This window comes from Myotis nattereri (assembly GCF_964212035.1).
Source record: "Myotis nattereri genome assembly, chromosome: 3".
Classification (NCBI taxonomy): Eukaryota; Metazoa; Chordata; class Mammalia; order Chiroptera; family Vespertilionidae; genus Myotis; species Myotis nattereri.
In genome coordinates this window covers 149,602,930-149,627,850 of record NC_138077.1, presented here as the reverse complement: position 1 = coordinate 149,627,850, position 24,921 = coordinate 149,602,930, and the positions used below count along the sequence as shown (strand labels likewise).

The 24,921-nt window shown below is 43.5% G+C and overlaps 1 protein-coding gene across 1 annotated transcript in view; it reads right to left on the bottom strand.

Moving 5' to 3' along the window:
- LOC308516737 (guanylate-binding protein 1-like) overlaps window positions 1–24,909 on the bottom strand; it is a gene marked incomplete at its 5' end in the record, with an annotated part of 40,640 nt that extends 15,731 nt beyond the window's left edge. The window contains 5 exons of the mRNA XM_081087813.1: window positions 1,798–2,040; window positions 2,605–2,801; window positions 3,049–3,158; window positions 4,060–4,187; window positions 24,720–24,909. Of these exons, the coding sequence (XP_080943939.1) occupies window positions 1,798–2,040; window positions 2,605–2,801; window positions 3,049–3,158; window positions 4,060–4,187; window positions 24,720–24,909 (868 nt within the window). The remainder of the gene's footprint in view (window positions 1–1,797; window positions 2,041–2,604; window positions 2,802–3,048; window positions 3,159–4,059; window positions 4,188–24,719) is intronic.
- Between the last annotated feature and the right edge of the window lie 12 nt (window positions 24,910–24,921).

Below are 24,921 nucleotides of genomic sequence, written 5' to 3'. Positions count from 1 at the left end.
CCGGAAACCAATTCCAGCATGACAGCAGGGCTGAATCTGGGAATGGCTGATGGCATTTCCCCCAACCTGAATAGGATACATTAAATTGATTGCTTGCTGCCAGACAGCTCAGGGCATCTTAATCTACATGTTATTGCCTCCTACTGCCAAACACCTGAACAGCTGTAGGCTAATTCCCCCAAATCTGAAAATGCCTCTGTATACTAAACCCTGACACTTTGAAGTGTATATCTCTGCCTCGCCTCAGGTCAATTTGTGTTAATAAAAAGCATGGGGTTCTGAGACAAAGAAATCTTAGTTTCCTTTAAACTAGGCTCCTCTGGCCCCCAAATGCCTTTCAAAATTATATTTCGTCTCTGGATCCTATTTAATCTACGCACAGCCTTCTCCAGATTTCATGAATCCTTCTTAATGCTGGGACAAGAACTCTGGCAACCATAGACCTTTGTTTACTGAGTGCATGTGCTTTACCCTAAGCACCATTAGGATAGGAAATGTACCTCTCATTTATGTCTCTATCATCAGTTCTGGTCCATGGTAAGCATTTATAAAATCAATATTTGTGAAACAATTATAAAGAAGTCCTCTGCCCTGGCCAGGTGGCTCAGTTGGTTGGAGCATTGTCCCATGCACCAAAAAGTTGTGGGTTTGATTCCTGGTCAGGGCACACACCTAGGTTGTGGGTTTGATCCCCAGTTGGGGCACATGCGGGAGGCAACTGATTAATGTTTCTCTCTCACATTGATGTTTTTCTCTCTCTCTAAAATTAATGGAAAAATATATTATGGGGTAAGGATTAAAAAACTCAAAATAAATTTAAAAAGGAGTCCTCAATTTTATTTATTCTAGCAGAACACTGTCCAAGAGATCTCTCTGTGGTGATAGTCTTCTGCTCTATGTGCTATCCAATATTATAGCCACTATACATGTAATCAGAATTTTTAATTTCATTTAATCTGAATTAATTAAATTATTTTTTAATTTTTTTTTAATTTTTATTTTTTAATATATTTTATTGATTTTTTACAGAGAAGAAGGGAGGATAGAGAGTTAGAAACATCAATGAGAGAGAAACATTGATCAGCTGCCTCCTGCATACCTCCCACTGGGGATGTGCCCGCAACCAAGGTACATGCCCTTGACCGGAATCAAACCCGGGACCCCTCAGTCCGCAGGCCGACACTCTATCCACTGAGCCAAACCGGCTAGGGCTCTGCATTCAATTTTAGATAAATGTAACTACTACATTTTTCTAGTAGCTATTATACGGGATAGTACAGGTCCAGTGTATTAGGTCAATTTGAAGCTATAGAGCTTTTTTATTTATCCTTTTCTATCTTTTCTCATCCACAAAATCTGACTAATAAAATCTATTAGAAATGTTGTGTCATCTAGAATGTACCATAGTAATCCTTTATAATAAAAGGGTAATATGTATATTGACTGAACCGTGGAATGACTGGTTGCTATGACACGCACTGACCACCAGAGAGCAGACACTCAGTGCAGGAGTTGCCCTCTGGTGGTCAGTGTGCTCCCACAGGGGGAGTGCTGTTCAGTCAGAAGCCAGGCTCACGGCTGGCAAGCACAGCAGGGTGGGGCGGTGGCGGGAGCCTCTCCCTCCTGGACTGCCAGAGGGCGGAGGCCGACCTGAGAGAACTCCCTGAGTGCACGAATTTCATGCACAGTGCCTCTAAGAGTAGTAGATTTGCATTTTTCAAAGCTGAAATTGGATGGATGCTATGCCACCTTCCTTTAGTCTTAACAGTGAGAGTAATGACCGGGAAGAGGACTCACGGGGTCCATTGACCTGGATGCCTCCTGAAAGAGTTTTGACTTTGGAATTGCTAAAGATGTAGGAACAGAAGTCAGCAGCTTGTTGCACGAATTCGGGGTCCAGCTCATCATCATGCATTGTCTCAAGTTGGCCTAGCTTCTTCCGATGAGTGGGGCGATCAAAAATAAAACATTTCTTCTTTGGGAAGAACTTTCGGATACAAAGTCGGGCTAGGTTAAATTTTTCATTTTTAAGACTGGTACCTGGAGAAAGATAAAAAAGGGCTTTGCTTAATATAGGGGCTTGGAAACTTTTTCTGTTAATGGTCAAATGGTAAATATATTAGACTTCGCAGGTCAGGTGGTTTCTTTTCCAAGTATTCAATTCTGCTATTACAGCATGGAAGCAGCCATGGACAATCTACATAGTATTCATCCAGTAAAACCTATTGTAAGATATTGACCATCGTTTGCCAACCCCTGGCTTAGTGGATTGTTATGCCTTAATTTATTTTCTTTAAATAAATGCCCTTTCTACTCCATATTCTTTGGCTAATTACAGCATCACAAACCCTAAGCAGGGAGATAAAATTAATCTGGTCACAGTACAGAGAAAGGTGAAAGAAAAAAAGAAACTTGTTCTTAGAACATGGGAGAAGATAATTCAAAATCAAATCTATGAATTTAGATATTAAACAAGCATGAATTCTTGGAACTAGGCAGCTGAGAAGTAGAAAACTGTACATGTAATATCACTAAATAGAAAGGTAAAAAATAATCATTTCTAATGGCTTGTGATTCCCAAAATCAGATCTCAGTCCCCTTTACCTTTTCTGAGTTTGAGTGAATTCTGCAGGTACTCATCTGCTGAGATGGGTTGCCCATCTGCTTCCAATTCTAGGGGAAAATCCCTCAGTGTCCACACAAAATCTGGAAAGAAGCTCACAAAATCAGCTGAATCCTCAACCTCATTTGCATCAGGTGAAGATTTTGCCCTTATTTTATCTGTCAGCTCTGTCACATAGCTGAGTAGCAAACTAAGGAAAATGGTGTAAAAGTACAGTGCCCCTCATGCCATATTAGTCCCACATATTCCAAACCTTGGTTTTGGCTTTGTTTCTAACCCAAGTGTTAATTCTTCCTGCCCTTGAAGTATTTTTCATACTTTCTCTTTATGTGCTTGATTAGCCAGGATTCACATTCAGGGAGCTGGTATTTAGGTACTAGTCTCCCCTCTGATTTTGATGCTGTTCTGCACCACAAAAAGGATACTGCATTTCGTCCATGGCCTGCTGGTTTATGGTCCCCATGCTATTGTACACAAAGGTGCTGCTCAGCAGTATTGCCAGGGCAAAGATCCAGGAGTCATTTTGGTTGTCACCCTGGAAATTAGAACATATTTGGGCCAGGATTATGTTTTATTCTCATGGCACTTTCCAGATCAGCAGTAGTAAATGGATGCTCATTTAGTTGAGTGGCTTTTTTTAGATTAATGACTTATAAGAGGAAAACAAATCCAAATGAAAATGGTTGTTAGCAGGACTTGGACTTTGAATAGTCTTCTGATTAGTGTTTTTGGTTACATTGATTCTCACTAGGTCCTCTTATGACCATTCGCAGATAATTGCAAAACAAATAGTCCAGATTGGTGGGCACTCTAAAGCCTTAAATGTAATTTAATTTTCTCTATGTTCTTACAACAAAATTGACTTATGTAAGAGTAATAATAATTATAGCTATTTTATCTAGTCATTATTATTCACCTAACACTTTCCATTCTTATTAAATAGTCAAAACAACACTATGAAGCAAATATAGACTGTTTGTATCGGTTTTACAGATCAGAAAGCTGAGGGTAAAAGAAGTGAAATAATTTGCTAAGGCCACTGTGTTAATGACAGAGTTTAGGAATTCCGAACATTAATCCTTAACTAAATTCTCTGTAGGATAGACTCATGGCTGAGTTTGTTTGTAGTACCTTTATGCATCAGTGTTAACTGGCTTAGCTTATAGCCTCTTGTTAATAATTAGAATACTATCTAATGACCACTATGCTCTTCTAGGATTCCGCCTTATATTTTCATGATCCCTGCTTGCAAAATTTGGTCTCTTAGCATATAAACAGAAATGAAAAAAAACACACATATGGTTGTCAGCTCTTATTTGAATAAAAACTAAAATAATAATAATAAAATTTTTAAAAAGAAAAGAAAAAATATTAAATAGTGTAGACAATACCTAGAGATGAGGTGATTGTCTCCAAATTGAATCTTCAGTACTTACCTTCTCTACATCTCCTAGCCCCTTAGTGTCAAGCAGAACTAGGGTGTAGTTTGGTTTCTTAGGGTGAGGCACACACCACATCCAGATGCCTTTGGTGTGAGACTGAACCGTGGAGCCCAGAGAGAAGCCTTCAGGGGAGAGGAGAGGGAGGGAGTGGAGTTTTCATAGCAGCTGTGTCTTAAAATGGAGATAAACGTGAACATAATCAAGATAAGAAGAGACTACAACCAGTAGCCTGGTTGGCGTGGCTCAGAGGTTGAGCATCAACCTAAGAACCAGGACGTCATGGGTCGACTACGAGGCAGGGCGCATGCCCTGATTATGGGCTCCATCCCTATGTGGGGTGTGCAGGAGGCAGCCGATCAATGGTTCTCTCTCATCACTGATGTTTCTAACTTTCTCTCCCTCTCCCTTACTCTCTGAAATCAATAAAAATATATTAAAAAGAAAAACTGTAATCAGTACTGATTTTACAGAGAAACAGGGAAATTTAAATATACAATACATAAAAACATTCAACACCTTTTTATTATAAAAAATTAACAAATTAGGACTAGAAGAAAACTAAGTCAACATAATAAAAGCCATATATGAAAATCCTTCAACCAGCATCACACTCAGTGGTGCAAGATAGAAAGCTTTCTTTCTGAAAAATTAACCAAAATCTTTCAAAGACCTACATGTAAGAGCTAAAACTATAAACTTTATAGAAGAAAATATAGGGGGAAAACATCATAATATTGAATTTGGAATGATTTCTTGGATATGACACAAAAAACATAATCAATGAAAGAAAAATAGTTAAGTTGGATTCAAAATTGAAACTTTTATGAGTCAAAGGATACAATCTACAACGTTTCATAGGTATCCTGTGGAATTGGGGAAAATATTTCTTAGTTAAGGGATTGATACTCAGAATATATAAAGAAATCCTGCAACACAATTTCAGAAAACAAACAACCCAATTAAAAAGTGAACCACGGACTTGAACAGACATTTCCTTAAAGAAAATATACATTTCCTTAAAAAAAAAAATAGGGGAAGTAGGATGGCTGTGGATGGGTCTGCAGGCTGCTAGATAGTCTGAGAGAGAGAATGAAAGGAGAGTGCATGGACGTGTGGGGAGTGTCAGTATTTTGAGTGAGGGACAGGTACACTTCAAGGGACTGCTGGGGACTGGTGGACCGGCCCCCCGTGACCAGGCAGCCTCTACAGTGGCTGAAATCTCTCCAGGAGCAGCGGGCCCTGCCGCAGAGGCCGCGCCATCTTGAAGGGGAGACAGCTGTGATTGCAGAATGACTGTGATTGAAAGGACAGAGCAGGACTGATGGCTGTGTCCTTAACCCCTCTTCCAAGAAAAAGCCGCAGGGTGTATCAGTTACTCAGCCTGCCCTTATCTCGGCCAATGGGAAAGCGGGGGAAACTAGCCGAAGGCCAAAAGTATGCTGGCCACCTCCCCTGTCTTTGTGTAACCAGACCCTAGCATCACCCTGCCCCCGGACCCCAAGCCCTATAAATTCTTTGTTCTCTTGGGATTCGGGGCTCTCTCTTGCACCCAGTAATGGAGGCAAGGGGGGGACCAAGTGAGCTTGTATAAGAGACCCTCTGCTTTTGCATCGGACTGGCTCCCTGGCGTGGTTTTTTGGGTATCTTGAAATCTGGGCATAACATTTTGGGGGCTTGTCCGGGATCCCCAACACCATTGAGGGGCCCCCCAGTCTGGAGGGGCCTGACTGACCGTGGTAGGTCCTGTTTGTGACGTGTGTGTTTTGTTTCTATCTTGTGTGAGCTCACTTCTGAAATCTGTAATCGTAATCGCCCGCATGATCTAGGGGATCAAGGGCGGGAGGAGTCGGGGGACATCTCGATCCTCCATCTGGAGGGGTATAGCTTTGCTTCCGCGGAGTCGGAAGGTCTGTAGAAACCCCCTCAATCTGAGATGGGTGGAGGAGTTGGGGGACGCCTCGATCCTCCATCTGAAGAGGGGAAATTTTGCTTCCACGGAGTCGGAAGGTCTGTAGGAACCCCTCAATCTGAGAAAAGGCGGGTCGCTCCCGCTGGTTGGCACGCAGCCATCGTCTAGCTTTTGGTTTTTGCTTCCATGGAGTTGGAAGGCTGTACTTTCTTGGGCCCTTTAGTTGTTTGTGTTTCCGTTTTATTTTGTGGACTTGCTGGATGGACGTTATGGTGGACTCAGACTGCTCTTTTGGGTATTGTGATTAATCATTTCAAGGAGATTGGGGGAGGCTTTAGAGCTCCCTCAGGAATGGGGAAGTTGTTAGGAATTGAATGGATTGTTTAAACTCTGAATGAATGTCTGGTGAAAGTGTGGAGGGAGGGGGACTGCTCTCCCCCCTCCTTTGTGTGGCGGTCGGGCGGCCGCCTGAGTGAGGGTCTGTGGAAACAGGTCACCCCCTCCCCAAGTATTCTAAAATTAAAATCCTTCTTGTAATTGAAAAGCTTTTACAAATTTATAAATGCATCCAGGATTTCTGTGCACATGTAAAGGGAAAAGGCCAGTTTAAAAACGAGTGCGCATAGTTTTGAGCTGAACTTGACTTTTTGCTGTGTACAGAATAAAAACCCGAGACTGTTTTGGCCTTAAAAATGGCGAAGATGAACCTGAAAAAGAAATACAGGCTGGTTTCCCAAGGCCATTTAAAGTAGCTCTTTTGAAATTTCCCACCCTGAGGCAAGTACCACCAGGAAGTTGATAGTCAAGTTTACATATGAACAGCTATGACTTCCCCAGCAGGAAAATTGTGACCATTTTGAAATTTAGCAGCTATGCCAGGCTTATTGGCTGGAAACTTAAAACTTTTAAGTTCAAATCATCTAAAAGCATTGGAATTTATAATACTGAAATGTTGATCTAAATATGCCTAGTATGAAGTCTAAATGATAGAAGTTAATCTATTAATTGAAAATGCCTTTGCTTATTGATCTGATTGAGAAGAGCGGATTGATTTTGTGACCTCAACTGAAGATTTCTGATGCAAGGACCAGTTTAAATTTAATTGATATTCTTTAAAATGATTATAAAAGGTATAAACAGCTAATATATGCCTAAGTTTAACCTACGTTCTAGATAATGTGTTTACCCAAAGCTGTGGTTTAAATTGCATGCTGTCTCTGCTTAACTAGTGAAATTTCTGTGTCTCTTAAAATGTATTGCTAATCACCTAAGAATTAAAGCTAAGAATTCTAGCTACCTGGAAAGCATGGCCTTGGTGTAATAGGAGGAAAAAAGAAATGTTAAATGGATAATATACCAGTGAGCTGGGACTGGTCACTAATGATGGATTGTGAAAAGGGCTGAACATGGCCTAACTTCTCCTTCCTTGGTACCCCTGAAACGTCAGAGGATCCAATGTGTTTAATCCTCTTGAAGGACATTGAATGGTTCTTTCCTTCCTCTTTAACTTTTAGGGGATTGTATAAATGGATTACTGATGTAGATTATCAAGAATCTCTAAGGGACTTGTCCTGTATCTGGAGGAATGGCTTCTAGATGGTATTCACCGTCTCTGGGACTTCCGGAGGGAAGTCGAGACTCGGACTGGCTAAGGGTTCAAATCTGGCCTATCTTTTAGAAAGATAGAAAAGAAGCATTCCTAGGCAGTTTTCTACCGCCTCTGTTGAGGGACTTGTTCTGTATCTTGACACAACTGAAACTGATTTGTTGGTATTTTGTGGTATAAATGTGGCATGCACCTCAAAGTTCTTAATGGGGAATGTATCTAGTTATCATGTCTATTTAGTCTTGATTTCCTTGTTCAATATGAGTACCGTTTCTATCTGGATGAGACATAGGTCAAGAATCCCGTCCTGGGACTTGGGAAAGGGAGGCCCCCACATCTGTTCCTGTCAGGCCCCCATCAGGGGACTTGGGCGGTGTTCCTGTTACCTGCTCAAGATCCCAAGACTGTATTTGTTCATGTAAGTGTGGAAATATATTCTGTGCTAGGTTGGGATTTTGGAATTCTGGGGTAGATTTAAAAGATATTTGTAACTTTTCTAGTCGGATTGGGACATTTAAGGGTGGGGCTCACAGTTCCTCAGGGCAGAGATTCCATGGGCCCTTCCCCCTGCCTGTGCTGAATTAAATAATACAGGCCAGTGTCATTTAGCTTGCTGGTTAAAGGAAAACAATGAGCCTTAGAATCTGTAAAGGTGGGCGGGAATGAAGCTGGTCAAATGTACTGAAAGAGTTTGGTACCTGTTGCTGCTAGCTAAGGAGGGGCTGATACCCACTTCTAGCGCACTCCCTTGAAAGAGGCCTGGTTGCTGCTCTGCCACAAAGGGAACTGGTAGAAAGACAAAAAAGCAGAGCACTGTAACTGATAAACAGGGTTACCTAGAAGCCATCAGGACTTTGAAGTTCTCCAAGAGAGGAGGAATCTGACTCAAAGACTGGCGAGGACCGGGTGGCTTTTCTTTAACAATCTCTTTCCTTGAGAGGGCTCCAGAGGGCGCATGAGGACATTTGGCCGCGCCTCCGCACCATCTACGGGACCAGCCCAACCCCAATTCCTCATCAGCACAGACCAGGAGATTGGGTCTACATCAGAAGGCACTGCTGGGAGACCCTAGAGCCACATTGGAAGGGTCCCTACACTGTGGTGCTGAAGACCCCCACCGCTCTCAAGGTAGACGGAGTCGCAACCTGGATCCATACGGAAAGACTTCATCACCAAATGGAGCATCGATCGATCGAGATCAACACAACCCGCTCAAGCTCAAGCCACGGAGTGCTTGACCTGCCTGATGCCGGTAACATGACTCGCGATCGCTCCTGTCACCAGGAGCCCCCACAATACTGTGTAATACACTTAGATAATGCCTGCATCTTCATGGACATGACTCCAAAGAGACAAGGACCATTTATAGGATCACATCTTTAGTAGAAAATTTGGCTACCTGAAGCGGCCATGTTGCCAATATTATGTTTCATTGTATTGATATGTTATATTAACCTTTGATTCTTTTGCAGGTTTGAATGTATGTTGGCTGTCCTGGAAGGGAGCTGTGTGGGGTGACCCCCAAAAGTAAAGGGTGTCTAGCTGCCAAGAGGGCAAGTGCCCAACTGGGCAGGGAAGGGCGCCCATCAGGTTTTGGTCTCTGTTGAGAGACAGCTAACAGTTGGCAGCCTGTAATACTGTCTTGCAGGCCTGAGTCACCATGCCCATGTCAGGGGTAGTAAAGCTGGAAAAAGCCTGTTTAGACTAGAAGGTCTGAGGCATGGTTATGCATAGAAAGAAGGTTTTATACCAACAATTACTGTTTTGTTTTAAATCCATGAAAAGGAATTAGCAAGGAAAGTCAGAAAATCTTAGAGTAGGTCAGTATGTTTTTCTCCTTATGTAATTCCTCCAAAATCTGGCAATGCTAAATAAGTACGTTTCTTTGCATAGATTCAATAATACTGGTTCCTAATAGTGGTTTTATTAACGGAAAACTTTGACTGGAGTATCATGTTTTAAAGAGCCCTGTCTGAGCGCTAAAGACTTGAAGCCAGTAAAAATGCCACGAATAAAGCCTGGTATCCTGCTTGGGAGCCCTGAAGATGGCTGGCGCTGGAGCGTCAGGCCCATGCCCTACCATCACTGGCGGTTGGTAAGAGTAAAAGGGGAGCAGTAAAGATGCCTCTGCATCCCTGCGGAACCCCCACACACTCTAGGCCGCAACGAGTAGGAGGGCTACTGAGATGGGCCTTAAAGCCTGGAGCGTGGGCTCAGGTGGAGTTGCTACAGGTGAAAGATTCACCTAGCTCAGCAGATACCGCAGGCAGGCCTGATGGCAGCTGGATGGCTTGGCTTCCTGGCCCTACGGGGCACATTAAGGTTCACCCATGAAATCCCAGCAAAGGTAGTCAGTTACCATTCTTGTTGTGTTTATGCAAACATCAGGACAGTAGATAAATTCATCTTGATTTGGCTTTTTTTGATAGCCATGGAGGAATTTTAAGAAGAAAAATCCTATTTCAATAGAAGTTATTAAAGCCAAAATGGTTTCTTTCCCTTCCACCGTACCATTTGTTAAGCTTATAAGAATAGTTCAATTGATAGTTCTGTGTGCCCAGTACGGGCCTCTAGCAACGGTGGAATAGAAATGCAGTCCGTCTCATGATTGAGCCGGAAGTTCCAAGACAAGGGGGGAATGAAAGGACAGAGCAGGACTGATGGCTGTGTCCTTAACCCCTCTTCCAAGAAAAAGCCGCAGGGTGTATCAGTTACTCAGCCTGCCCTTATCTCGGCCAATGGGAAAGCGGGGGAAACTAGCCCAAGGCCAAAAGTATGCTGGCCACCTCCCCTGTCTTTGTGTAACCAGACCCTAGCTGCACCCTGCCCCCGGACCCCAAGCCCTATAAATTCTTTGTTCTCTTGGGATTCGGGGCTCTCTCTTGCACCCAGTAATGGAGGCAATGGGGGGACCAAGCGAGCTTGTATAAGAGACCCTCTGCTTTTGCATCGGACTGGCTCCCTGGCGTGGTTTTTTGGGTATCTTGAAATCTGGGCATAACATGATCAGAACCCCAGCCTTACCTTCAACTGGGGAGATCTCGGATGCCTCCCGGGACCTTACAACCACAATGCCTAGGGACCAGTTTCCTCAGCTGGGAATCCAGGAACATGGGAACTCCAACCTCCCCAACCACGGATGCCTGGGAGGTCTGCACAGGGGGAGACAAACGCAAATTCGCGGATGGGGCCTGTGCCTTCTCATAGAGCAGAAGGAACAGCTGAATCAAAGAGCACCCACCCGGAACCGGCGAATTGAACACAGCTGGCATTGTCTAAAGAGAGGTGAGCTTTGGGATCCAGGCTAGGATCTGGGAGAAACGGGTGCAGTGCGAACTAGAGCCTCAGAGAAAGACTGCTCCCCACAAAATTCGCTGCTCTTGGGGTCAGTGTAGCCCTCGAATGTGGAAGGGGGTCCACAGGGCTGCTGGCAGAAGGGGATTCTAGATATTAACCCACAGCTGGACTGGACCCAGAAAGGCAGCTTGTGCACAGAGTCACGCACAGAATTGCGTGCAGAGCCAGAGTGAAGAGGCCTTTTAGCCCCAAATATTAATACAGAAAAACTGCTACCCAGGGGCTGTAGCAGAAATTGACTCTTGTGTGTAAATATAACTAAAGACAGACTGAGAATCAAAGAGAGCAGAAAGATCCCGCCTGCTTGAAAATAGGGTTGTGGCTTAGGACACAGAGGAGCCGTGGATCGCAGGGAACTTCAGTACTGTGCTGACTACCTACAAGGAAAAAGACGTGCTAAGCAGAACAGTGCAGGAAGTGAACGACATTCACTACTTCACATTTTTATTTTTTATCTTTTACTTAAGAAACTAATTTTTTTTCTCTCACTCAATTTTACCTTGTTTCTTATTATATTTTTATTTTTAACTATTAGTATTAATACTATTATTTTACCCTTTTTAAAAAGTTTTATTTTATGTTCTTTTTTCTTTTTTTTTAAAATTAAATCTTTATTGTTCAGATTATTACATTTGTTCCTCTTTTTTCCCCCCATAGCTCCCCTCCTCCCAGTTCCTGCCCCACCCTCCGCCCTCACTCCCCACCCACTGTCCTCATCCATAGGTCTCTTCCCGCCTCTCCTACACCCCTTTCCCCCCCCAAGAAGAGTCAGTCTATTCCCTTTCTATGTCCCTAATTCTATTATAATAACCAGTTCATTCTGTTCATCAGATTATTTATTCACTTGATTCTTAGATTCACTTGTTGATAGATGTCTATTTGTTGTTCATAATTTGTATCTTTACCTTTTTCTTCTTCCTCTTCCTAAAGGATATCTTTTAGCATTTCATATAATACTGGTTTGGTGGTGATGAACTCCTTTAGCTTTTCCTTATCTGTGAAGCTCTTTATCTGACCTTCAATTCTGAATGATAGCTTTGATGGATAAAGTAATCTTGGTTGTAGGTTCTTGCTATTCATCACTTCGAATATTTCTTGCCACTCCCTTCTGGCCTGCAAAGTTTCTGTTGAGAAATCAGCTGACAGTCATATGGGTATTCCCTTGTAGGTAACTGAGTTTCTTTCTCTTGCTGCTTTTAAGATTCTCTCTTTGTCTTTTGCTCTTGGCATTTTAATTATGATGTGTCTTGGTGTGGTCCTCTTTGGATTCCTTTTGTTTGGGGTTCTCTGCGCTTCTTGGACCTGTAAGTCTAGTTCTTTCACCAGGTGGGGGAAGTTTTCTGTCATTATTTCTTCAAATAGGTTTTTAATATCTTGCTCTCTTTCATCCTCTGGCACCCCTATAATTGTGATGTTGGTATGCTTGAAGCTGTCCCAGAGGCTCCTTACACTATCTTCATATTTTCGGATTCGTTTTTCATTTTGCTTTTCCAGTTGGGTGTTTTTTGCTTCTTCGTATTTCAAATCTTTGACTTGACTCTTGCGCTCCTGTGGTCTGCTGTTGGGAGTCTGTATAATATTCTTTATTTCAGTCAGTGTATGCTTAATTTCTAGTTGGTTTTTTATCACAACATCGAGGGTCTCATTAGATTTCTTGAGGATCTCACTACATTTATCGGCAGTTTCTAGAAAATTATTGAAAGATCTTAAAAGTGTGGTTTTGAGCTCTATATCTTCCGTTTCTGACATTTGCGTCCTGTTTCTTTGTCTCCGCATTTTTTTATGTTTTCTTGGTGCACCCCCTAGTGGTCTTTGTGCGCAGTCTTGTTGTAGTTAAGCCTTGATTGTTGTAGTTAATACTAGGGGGGATTTGCCCTCAGGCCAAGTGGCTGCGAGAATCAGCTGTGTCTGCAGTGGGAGAACTTCTGTCCTCTAGGGAGGTGCTAATCTAGCCTTTGCCTGAGGCTATCCGGCAAATGCCTCTGTGCAGGGTTTAGGTGGGACGGGTCCCAGGGGATCTACAGGGCGGGTAGAGCAAGCAGTTATGGCTGCTCTCAGACCCGTCCCCAGGGGCTCTGCCTCTCAGAGTCCCAGCAACCGCCGCAAACCTCGGAGAGAAAGCTGCCTTCGAGTTCCAACCGAAGCCAGACAGTCCTGCTTCTCCCGTTTGAGTCTGGGTCCCTAGATACTCGCCCGGATCTGGAGCTCAGAGTCTGAGACTCCCTCCCGATTGAAACAGACAACCGCGCCCTCAGCCGCCAGCCCGCTCCGCATGCACTCTGCGCCTTAGTATTTTACTTCAGCACTGCACCTCCTCTGAGTCTCGGTATGCTATTCTCTTTCCTCCTAGTTGTAGAACTTCCACTCAGCCAGCCTTCCTGTGGTTCTGGATGATGTATGTTCCGTCTTTTAGTTGTATTTTTGAAGTGGTTGTTCGAGGCAGCAAACTCCGGCGTTAACCTATGCCTCCATCTTGGTTCTCTGTGTCTGGTCGGGCTTTTGAACTATATTTCCAACTTAGTTCATCACCCAGCACCTCACTCTCTGGGGGTGTTGAGAGACATTGAGTTTTTCACCCTCCAGCAGGCATGGTGGTAAGAAATGTCCTGTTATTTTTTCTTTATTTTATTTATTTTGGGATTAGTGTTATACATTCTATTTTGATTTTCCCTTTAGCATTATTTTACTCTATCTCAATTTTTCCTTTATGCAAACACTCTCTTCATCACTTTTCCCCTTTTTCGTCCTGTTTTTCTTACCCTGTTCCTGCTTTAGTTTTTCTCTTCCCTTTATTTTCACTCCCTGTTAAAAATTTATCTTACTCATATATCTAATTTTCTCTCCCATGCTCCAAACCAATACACACTTCTCACTTCACTTTCTTCAATATCCAAATATTTTTTTTTGCCGTTTTCTTTCTTTCTGTCTTGTTGTTGTTTATTTGATTATTGGTTAGTTTTTTTGTTTGTTGTTTGTTGTTTTTTGCTTCTCTTTTTCTTCTCCTCGCTTGTTCTCTTCTTCTACTAATAGCTTAACTAATTTCAATCACCAATTCAGGCCTATCTACTCTCTATCCTCCTTTTCCATAGTAAACAAATACATAGATAGATTAAAGGAGGAGGAAAATTATATATATATATATATACACACACACACACACATATATATTCTTTTATATATATTTCAATATATATATTTTTTCTTTTTTTTGTATTTAATTTTTTACTTTGCTTCTTATACACTTATTCTCTTTCTACCTCCTCTATACTGAATTGTGACTATTTCCCCATTCATTCAATTCCTTGACCATACCTCCTGGAAACAAGCTCTGCCTCCTCAGATTCATCAGGGTGTTTGTTGTTTGGAGGTGTGTTGTTTGCATTTTTTGGATTAGTTGTTGTTTTATTGGACTTTTCTCCCCATACACATATTTATCTCCTTTTTTTCTTCTCTCTTTTCTCTCTTACATTTTTTCCTTTTCTCAATATCATATTGTTACTCTTCTCTATTCCCTAATTATCTTTTCTCTGGTGGTCACCTTTATTCAGGGATATTAGTATTGTGAATACATTTGTGTTTGGTGCCTTATGAATTGTGTCTTGTTGTGTTGTATTTTGTGCCTTTAAGTCAATGTAGGAGAGAGAGAGAGCTACTTAAGCAGAAACTCTGAGAGGAGCCAACATGGGGAGACAAAGAAACAGCCCACATGTGAAAGAAAAGGAGGAATCACAAGAAAAGGAAGTAAATGAAATAGCGGCAAGAAATATGACAGAGAAAGAATTCAGAGCAATGTTCATAAGGTCGCTGAAAAGGATAGAAGACAAATTCAACAATATGTGTAAGAACCAACAAGAAATGAAAAATGACATCGCTGCAATAAAGAACCTACTAGAAGGCATCATCAGTAGACTAGAAGAAATAGAGGACTGTATTAATGAGGTAGAAGACAAGATAGGAAAAAATACCCAAGCAGAGCAGCACCTAGGAGAAAAATTTAAAAAACAGAGGGAGAGCCTAAGGGAATTTTGGTACAACATGAGACGAAACAACATCTGCATAATAGGGGTGCCCGAAGGAGAAAAAACTGAGCAGGGACTAGAAAACCTGTTTGAAGAAATAATGACAGAAAACTTCCCTGATATAGGGAAGAAAAAACTCACACAAGTTCAGGAAGCTCACAGAGTCCCAAACAAGATGAACCCCAAAAGATCAGCACCAAGTCACATTATAATTAAATTGGCAAACAACAACGACAAAGTCAGAATCCTAAAGGCTGCCAGAGAGAAACAGAAGGTTACCTGCAAAGGATCTCCCATCAGACTACCAACTGATTTCTCACCAGAAACACAGCCAGCCAGAAACGAATGGAATGAAATATACAAAGTCATGCAAAGCCAGGGTCTGAATCCAAGAATACTATACAGTGTGGCCTTGACTTATGAGTTTAATTTGTTCCGTGACGGAGCTCATAACTCAAATTACTCGTATGTCAAATCACTGTGACGTTCACTGCACCAACTAGGAGTGGGGTATCTGAAGCTGGCTCATAACCCGAATTTTTTTGAGCTTGCAACTCAAAGCAAAAAATCGGCCGAGAGACAGCTTGTATCTCAAAAAAACTCATTTGTTAGGACACTCGTAAGTCAAGGCCCCACTGTACCCAGCAAGGCTGTCAATCAAAATTGAGGGAGAAATCAGAAGCTTCACAGACAAAAAAAGGATTAAGGGAGTTTATTACAACCAAACCAGCAATGCAAGAAATGCTAAAGGGTCTGCTATAAAAAGAAGAAATAGGAAGGTAAGAAGGAACACAGGCATACAGAATAAAAATGGTGACAAACAAGTACCTATCAATAATAATTTTAAAAATTAAATGCCCCAATCAAAATACATAGAGTAGCTGAGTGGATAAGAAAACGTTACCTATATATCTGCTGTCTACAGGAAACCCATCTCATAACAAAGACCTCACACAGAGTGATGGTGAAGGAATGGAAAAATATCATTCAGGCAAATGGAAATGAGAAAAAAGCTGACCTAGCAATACTTGTATCTGACAAATTAGACCTCAAAGTGAAGGCCATACCAAGAGATAAGGAAGGCCACTTCATAATACTAAAGGGAGCAATTCAACAAGAAGATATAACTCTTGTAAACATATGCACCCAATACAGGAGCACCCAAATACATAAAAAAGTTAATGGAGGATACCAAGGGAGAGATTGACAGCAATACAGCCATAGAAGGAGACTTTAATACCCTACTAACTCCAGTGGACAAATCCTCTAAACAAAAATCAGCAAAGAACAGCAATCCTAAATGACACACTATGTCAGATGGAATTAATTGACATCTTCAGAACATTTCATCCAAAAGCCACAGAATATACATTCTTCTCAAGTAAACATGGGTCATTTTCAAAGATAGACCACATATTGGGGCACAGGCAAAGTCTCTTCATACTCAAGAAGATAGAAATCATATCAAGCATCTTCTCAGATCACAATGGCATAAAACTAGAAATCAACTACAATAAAAACAATAAGCCCTGACCAGTTTGGCTCAGTAGATAGAGCATCAGCCTGCAGACTGAAGGGTCTCAGGTTCAATACCAGTCAAGGACATGTACCTTGGTTGCAGGCACATCCCTAGTAGGGGGTGTGTAGGAGGCAGCTGATCAATGTTTCTCTCTCATTGGTGTTTCTAACTCTCTATCCCTCTCCCCTCCTCTCTGTAAAAAAATCAATAAAATATATTTTTTAAAAAAATAAAAAAATAAAATACCTGGAAGCTAAATAGCATACATTTAAACAATGATTGGGTTACCAAAGAGGTCAAGGAAGAAATAAAAAGCATCATGGCAACAAATGACAATGAAAACACAACAATCGAAAATCTATGGGACACAGCGAAAACAGTCTTGAGTGGGCAGTTCATAGCTCTGCAGGCCTATCTCAAAAAATACGAAAAGATGGTAATAAATTATCTAACCCTACAACTCAAAGAGTTAGAAAGAGAGCAACAAGAAAAGCCCAGCATAAGCAGAAGGAAGAAAATAATAAAAATCAGAGCAGAGATAAATGACAAAGAGAACAAAAAAACAATACAAAAGATCAACAAAACAAAGACCTAGTGCTTTGAAAGGATAAACAAGATTGATGAACTTCCAGCCAGGTTCACCAAGAAGCAGAGAGAGAGAGGACCCAAATAAACAAAATCAGAAATGAAAGAGGAGAAATAACAACTGACCCCCAGAAATACAAAGGATTGTTAAAAAATACTATGAACAACTCTATTCCAACAAACTGGACAACCTAGAGGAAATGGACATATTCCTAGAAAAATACAAGCTCCCAAAACTCTATCAAGGAGAATCACAAAACCTGAATAAGCTGATAACTACCAAAGAAAGTGAAGCAGTGATGAAAAAAAATCTTCCAGCAAACAAAAGATCTGGTTTACAGGTGAGTTCTACCAAGCATTCAAAGAAGAACTAAAACCTATCCTACTCAGACTATTCCAAAAAATTCAAGAGGAAGGCACACTTCCAAGCTATTTCTATGAAGCCAGCATTACCCTTATTCCAAAACCAGATAAAGACACCACAAAAAAGAGAACTACAGGCCAATATCCTTGATGAACATAGATGCTAAAATCCTCAACAAAATTCTTGCAAATCAGATTCAGCATTACATTAGAAAGATCATACACCATGACCAAGTGGGATTTATTCTGGGGATGCAAGGATGGCACAATATTCACAAATCAATAAATGTGATATATTACATAAACAAACTGAGAGACAAAAATTACATAATCATATCAATTGATGCAGAAAAAGCATTTGACAAAATCCAACACCGTTTTTGGATAAAAACTCTCAGCAAAGTGGGAATAGAGGAATAATATCTCAACATAATAAAAACCATATATGACAAACCCACAGCCAACATCATACTCAATGGGAAAAAACTAAACTCATTTCTCATAAGAACAAGAACAAGACAAGGATGCCCACTTTCATCACTCCTGTTCGATACAGTACTGGAAGTCCTAGCCATAGTGATCAGACAAGAAAAAGAAATAAAAGGCATCCAAATTGGAAAAAAAGAAGTAAAACTGTCCTTATTTGAAGATGACATGATACTATACATAGAAAACCCCAAAGACTCCATCAAAAAACTACTGGACCTAATAAATAAATTCGGCAAAGTAGCAGGATACAAAATTAATACCCAGAAATCTATGGCCTTTTTATACACTAATAAAAAGAAGCAAAAAAAAAATCCCATTTACCATTGTACGAAAAAAATTAAGAGACCTAGGAATAAACTTAACTAAGGACATAAAAGACCTGTACTTGGAAAACTACAGGACATTGAAAAAAGAGATAGAGGAAGACATGAACAAATGGAAGAATGTACCATGTTCATGGATTGGTAGAATCAACATCATTAAAATGTCCATACTACCCAAAGCAATCTATAAATTCAACGCAATCCCCATAAAAATACCAATGCATACTTCAGTGACCTAGAACAAACTCCAGAAATTTATCTGAAATAAAAAAAGACCCTGAATAGCGGCAGCAATCTTTAGAAAGAGGAACAATGTAGGAGGGATCACAATACCAGATATCAAGCTATACTACAAAGCCACTGTTCTCAAAACTGCCTGGTACCGGCACAAGAACAGACATATAGACCAATAGAACAGAATAGAGAACCCAGAAATCGACACAAGCCAGTATGCTTAATTAATATTTGACAAAAGAAGCAAGACCATACAATGGAGTCAAGACAGTCTCTTCAATAAATGGTGTTGGGAAAACTGGACAGATACTTGCAAAATAATGAAACTAGACCACCACTTATACCATACACAAAAATAAACTCAAAATGGATAAAGGACTTAAATGTAAGGTGGGAAACCATAAAAATCTTAGAAGAAGCCATAGGCAGCAAAATAGCAGACATTTGTCTTAGAAAATCTTTACTGATACAGCTCCTAGGGCAATGGAACCTAAAGAGAAAATAAACAAATGGGACTACATAAAAAAACAACAACAACAAACTTCTACACAGCAAGAGAACCATCAACAAAACAACAAGAAAGCCCACTGCATGGGAGAACATATTAGCCAATGTTATCTCCAATAAGAGTTTAATTTCCAACATCTACAGGGAACTCACACAACTTAACAAAAGGAAGATAAACAATCCAATCAAAAAATGGGCTAAGGACCTAAATAGACACTTTTCAAAAGAGGACATTCACAAAGCCAAGAGACATATGAAAACATGCTCAAAGTCACTAATTATCTGAGAGATGAAAATCAAAACAACAATGAGGTACCATCTCACACCTGTCAGAATGGCTACATCAACAAATCAACAAACGACAAGTGCTGGAGAGGATGTGGAGAAAAAGGAATCCTTGTGCACTGCTGGTGGGAACGCAGAGTGGTGCAGCCACTGTGGAGAACAGTATGGAGATTCCTCAAAAAGTTAAAAATGTAATGCCTTTTTGACCCTGTGATCCCATTTATAGGAATATATCCCAAGAAACCAAAAACACAAATCAGAAAGTATATATGCACCCCTATGTTCATAGCAACACAATTTACCATAGCTAAGATTTGGAAACAGCCTTAATGCTCATCAGAAGATGAATGGATTCCAAAACTGTGGTACATCTACACAATGGAATACTATGCTCCTGTAAAAAAGAAGGAATTCGCCCTGGCCGGTTTGGCTTAGTGGAAGGAGCGTCGCCCTGCGGATTGAAGGGTCCCAGGTTCAATTTCGGTCAAGGGCATGTACCTTGGTTGCAGGCACATTCCCAGTGGGAGGTGTGCAGTAGGCAGCTGATTGATGTTTCTCTCTCATTGATGTTTCTAACTCTCTATCCCTCTCCCTTCCTCTCTGTAAAAAATCAATAAAATATATTAAAAAAAAGAGAAGGAATTCTTACCATTTGCAACAGCACGGATGGACCTGGAGAGCATTATGCTAAGTGAAATAAGCCCATCATTGAAAGAAAAATACCACATGATCTCACCTATTTATGGATAATAAAGAACATTATAAACTGATGAACCAATATAGATACAGAGGCAGAGCAGCATCGAACAGACTGTCAAAATACAGCCGAAAGGTTGGGGAGGGTTGGCGGGGGGGGGGGGGAGGGGGAGGTAAGAGGTCAACTGAAGGACTTGTATGCATGCATATAAGCATAACCAATGGACCCAAGATACTGGGGGGTAGGAGAGCTCAGGGGAAGGTCAATGAAGGAAAAAAGGAGACATATATACTACTTTTTGTAATACTTTAAGCAATAAATTAAATTAAAAGAAAAAGAAAAGAAAATATACAAATAACCAATAAACACATAAGAAGATAATTAACAGCACTAGCTATCAGGGAAATACAAATCAAAACCCACAATGAGATATTATTTCACACCCATTAGGATGAGCACGACCAAAAAACAAAATAGCAGCCTGGCTGGCATGGCTCATGGTTGAGTGTGGACCTGTGAACCAGAAGGTCATGGTTTTATTCCCAGCCAAAGTTGCAAGCTTGATCTCCAGTGTGGAGAGTGCAGGAGGCAGACAATCAATGATTCTCTCTCATTATTAACTAGAGGCCCGGTACACAAAAATTGGTGCACTCTGTGGGGGCGGGGGGTCCCTCAGCCTGGGCTATGCCCTCTCACAGTCTGGGACCCCTAGGGGAATGTCTACCTGCTGGCTTAGGCCTGCTTCCTGGGGGATTGGGCCTAAGGTGGCAGCCCGACATCCCTCTGGCAGCTTGGGAGCCCTCAGGGGATGTCCACTTGCCAACGGGGAGCAGGCCGAAGCTGCAGGTGGACATCCTTAGCACTGCTGAGGAGGAGGGAGAGGTTCCCACCACCACCACTGTACTGGCAGCCATCAGCCTGGCTTGTGGATGAGCAGAGCTCCCCCTGTGGTAGCGTACTGACCACCAGGGGGCAGCTCCTGCATTGAGCATCTGCCCCCTGGTGGTCAGTGTGTGTCATAGTGACCAGTCATTCCAGTCGTTCTGCTTTTAGGGTCAATTTGCATATTACCCTTTTACTATGTAGGATAGAGGCCTGGTGCATGGGTGGGGGCCGGCTGGTTTGCCCTGAAGGGTGCCCTGGATCAGGGTGGGGGTCCCGCTGGGGTGCCTGGCCAGCCTGGGTAAGGGTCTGAGGGCTGTTTTCAGGCTGGCCACACCCCCTTCAGGGAGGGGAGTCCTACTGGGGTGCCTGGCCAGCCTGGCTGAGGGACTGATGGCTGTTTGTATGCTGTCCAAGCCCCCAGTGGGGACCCTCACCCCATGAGGGTGTGGTGAGGCTGGGTGAGGTACTGATGGCTGTTTTCAAGCTGGCCACAGCCCCTTCAGAGTGGGGGTCCCTGCTGTGGTGCCTGGCCAGCCTGGGGGAGGGGCTGAGGGACGTTTTCAGGCTGGCTACAGCCCCTTCAAGGTGGGGGTCCCCGCTGGGGTGCCTGGCCAGCCTGGGTCAGGGGCTTATGGCTGTTTGCTAGCTGGCCATAGCCCCTTCAGTGTGGAGGTCCCCTGGGGTACCTGGCCAGTCTGGGTGTGGGGCTGATGGCTGTTTGCAGGCTGGCCACGGCCCCCAGCCACCCAAGCTCCCAGTGGAGGCTGGCGGGAAGCAGGTATCTGGGATTTATTTATCTTCTATAATTGAAACTTTGTTGCCTTTAGCAGAGGCCGCAGCTGGCCTGGCAGGTGGGAAGCTTGGCTTCCTCCATTGCGGGGGCAACCAAGCCTTCTGCTTGCTCCAGCTCCGTGGCTGCCGGCAACCATCTTGGTTGGGTTAATTTGCATATAGTTGCTTTGATTGGCTGGTGGGCGTGGCTTGGGTGTAGCAAAGTTATGGTCAATTTGCATGTTTCTCTTTTATTAGATTAGACTAGTGGCCAGGTGCATGAAATTCATGCACAGGATGAGGGTGTCCCTCAGCCCAGCCTGCACCCTCTCCAATCTCGGACCCTTTGGAGGATGTCGACTGCTGGTTTAGGCCTGATCCCAGGATGTTCAACAGGCCTGATCCCAGGATGTCCCCGGATGTCCGGCAGGCCTGATCCCAGGATGTCTGACTGCTGGGATCAAGTCTAAACTGGCAGTTGGACATCCCTCTCACAATCCTGGACCACCTTCATCGAACCGCTCGCCTGCCTGCCTGCCTGATTGTCCCTAACCGCTTCAGCCTGCCAGCCTGGTCGCCCCCTAACAGCTCCCCTGCCGGCCTGATTGATGCCTAACTACTCCCCTACAGGCCTGATCATCCCCAACTGCCCTCCCCTGCTGGCCAAATCACCCCCAAGGCTTTTATTAGTATAGATATGACCCTTCACAGAAAATTTCACTAACCCTGCTTTACAATAGGGCTTGACGATTGAATCATTGGGGCCAGGCACCAAGATTTCCTTTGAATAGTGGAGGGAATAATTATCTTGTCTTTAAGCTGCCCGGAACATCAAATGAGATAATGACTTAGAAAAGCATAAAAGCACCATATAAAGACAACTGTCTTTTACATGTACTGAAAAGACAATAAAGTGGTAAAATGAAAAACACTATTTTTATCCTCCCCCTTCCTTCCTTTACAGCCTTTATTTAAACTTTGAAATTTAGAAAAATTTCACTCCTATTTTCATTTATTTACATTCAATATTATTTTGTATTAGTTTCAGGTTTATTAGTTACAGAATAGTGGTTAGGCAATCATATACTTTACAAAGGGTTCCTTGATATTTCCAGTACCACCTGGCTTCATACCGTCATTACAACACTGTTGACTCTATTCCCTATTTAAGTGACAATAGGTTCACAGGTTCCTTCCAATCTTTCTTTTGTGTTGCCCGCCCTCTTTTTCTTTATATAGTATCTCAATTGGCCCGCAAAGCTCAGTGAAGGCACTGGGACATGCTTAACACATTTTACAGAGCAGGAAAGTGAGGCCAATTCCAGTTGGCTGTGGAACTGGACTCCTCGCGCAGGAGCCCTCACAGCCGGGTCTCCGCCTTTCCTAAGGGACAGCCGCAGGGCAACCAGAACAAACCTCCCCGTGAGGCTTCCAAGCCTCATTCTCCAGCACCTCTTCATCATGGAAGCTCCACATTCTTTCCTCTCCCCCGCCCCGCCCCATTCTTTACTGCCCCCCCCCTTCTGGGGAGCAGGTGGTAGGCTTGCACTCACTGTGCAGGTGTGCACCCCCATGGGGCGGGGTGAGAACTGGGGGCGGGGCGGGCGCAAGCTTGCTTTTGGGCCAAGGCAGGAGCAGGAGTCCTGGCCTCCCAAGTGTGCAGGCTGTGGCGAGGCCCGGTCAGCACCGGGAGCTTCACCAAACCACCGCAGTGGGATACCCAGCAGTGGGGCCTCCTCCACTGAGGTGGTGCCACCCCTCCACCCCCGCCTCAGGGCTGCGAGTCTGTGCCCCTCCACCAGGGCGTCCTTCCACGTCTGCAGTCATCGCCTCTTGTTTCCCGCCTATTGGGGCCAATACAGAACCTCACTCTCCCTGGGCAAGGCAGATATCCGCCCGCCAGCACCCTGCCCAGGCCTGAGCCCCCTCCAGTGCACCCCACCTTGGCGCAGCTCTGTGCCCCTTGGGTCGCCCGCCTCCTGTCCAGCCACTTCCCTGAAGCCATGGCGCTTGCCCAGGATCCACCCATCAGGCGAGGCCTGTGCACGCGCCTGCAGAACCCAAGGCCGAGGCTCCTGGCAGCCACTTTGCCAGAGGTTCCTCTACCTTCAGGCTCTCTCCTCAGACCCCCCGAGAGCTTGGCTCTGGCGGCCCCACCCTTCCGTCGCTCCCTACAGCCCCTGCTCTACTTAGCTTTCCCATCACCCACCTGTCAGGACGCTGCCGCTGCCCAGGCGCCTTGCTGTGGGCAGTGTGGTTCTGGGTCACGGGCTGGGGTATGGGGAGCAGCTCCAGTAAAGTTTAGTAAACTCCAGGCCCCAAGCCCCTCCTTGAGCAGAACCCAGGGCAGGCTGGGGGCCTGGGTCTGAAAATTGCTGCTGCGGAGGTCCCACCCACCCAGGGTCCCACACAGGGGTCCCGGCTGGTGTTGGGGCTTAGGTGGCTCGTTTGCGCAGCCAAGCCCCCGCCGCCCGGGACCCACAGAGGAGTCCCGGCTGGCATTGGGGCTTAGGTGGCACACGGGGCGGATGGCAGCTCCCTCTGCCCCTCCCTGCCTGCAGTATGCAACTTAGCCGCCATCTTGGTTGGCTACTAATTTGCATATCCTGCTGATTAGCCAATGGGAAGCCGTAGTGGAGTTACAGTTAATTACCCTTTATGTCTTTTATTAGATAGGATGTTTCTATCTCTCTCCCTGTCTAAAATCAATAAAAACAAACAACAACAACAACATCTACACACAAACAGCGCAATAACAAGTATTGGTAAGAATGTGGAGAAATTAGAATCCTGGGCATATCTAGGAGAAATGTAAAATGGTAAAGTTGCTGTGGGAAATGAGATGGTGATTCTTTAAAAAATTAAGCATAGAATTCTAGGAAAAGAATGCAAATTATGCTTTTTAAAGGGAAATTCAGGAAAGTAGGAAGAGACAGTGAGTTGACTCTTTCAGACCACAGTAAGGTAAGAACATAATAGTAGATTAAAAGTTTGCTTTCAAAATTCCTCCCCTTATAACACCTTGCTCTTCTCGTAACACCATACTCAAAGCTGGGAGTGAGGATAGACAGAGGGATCTGGCAGAGTTAGGCTGGTGCCCCTCACCATTGTTCTTCCCAGCCAGCTTGTTCATCAGGTAGGATTTGCCTGTGCGGTAGAGACCCACAATGGCCACCACCACAACAGGCTGTGTAATGGCAGACAGGATCTTCAAAGCTTCTGGATTAACCACTAGTTGTGTGTTAGTGTTCTCAATGAGGCACACCGGGCCTGGCATGTGGATGTCTGAGGCCATGTCCAGGGTGTC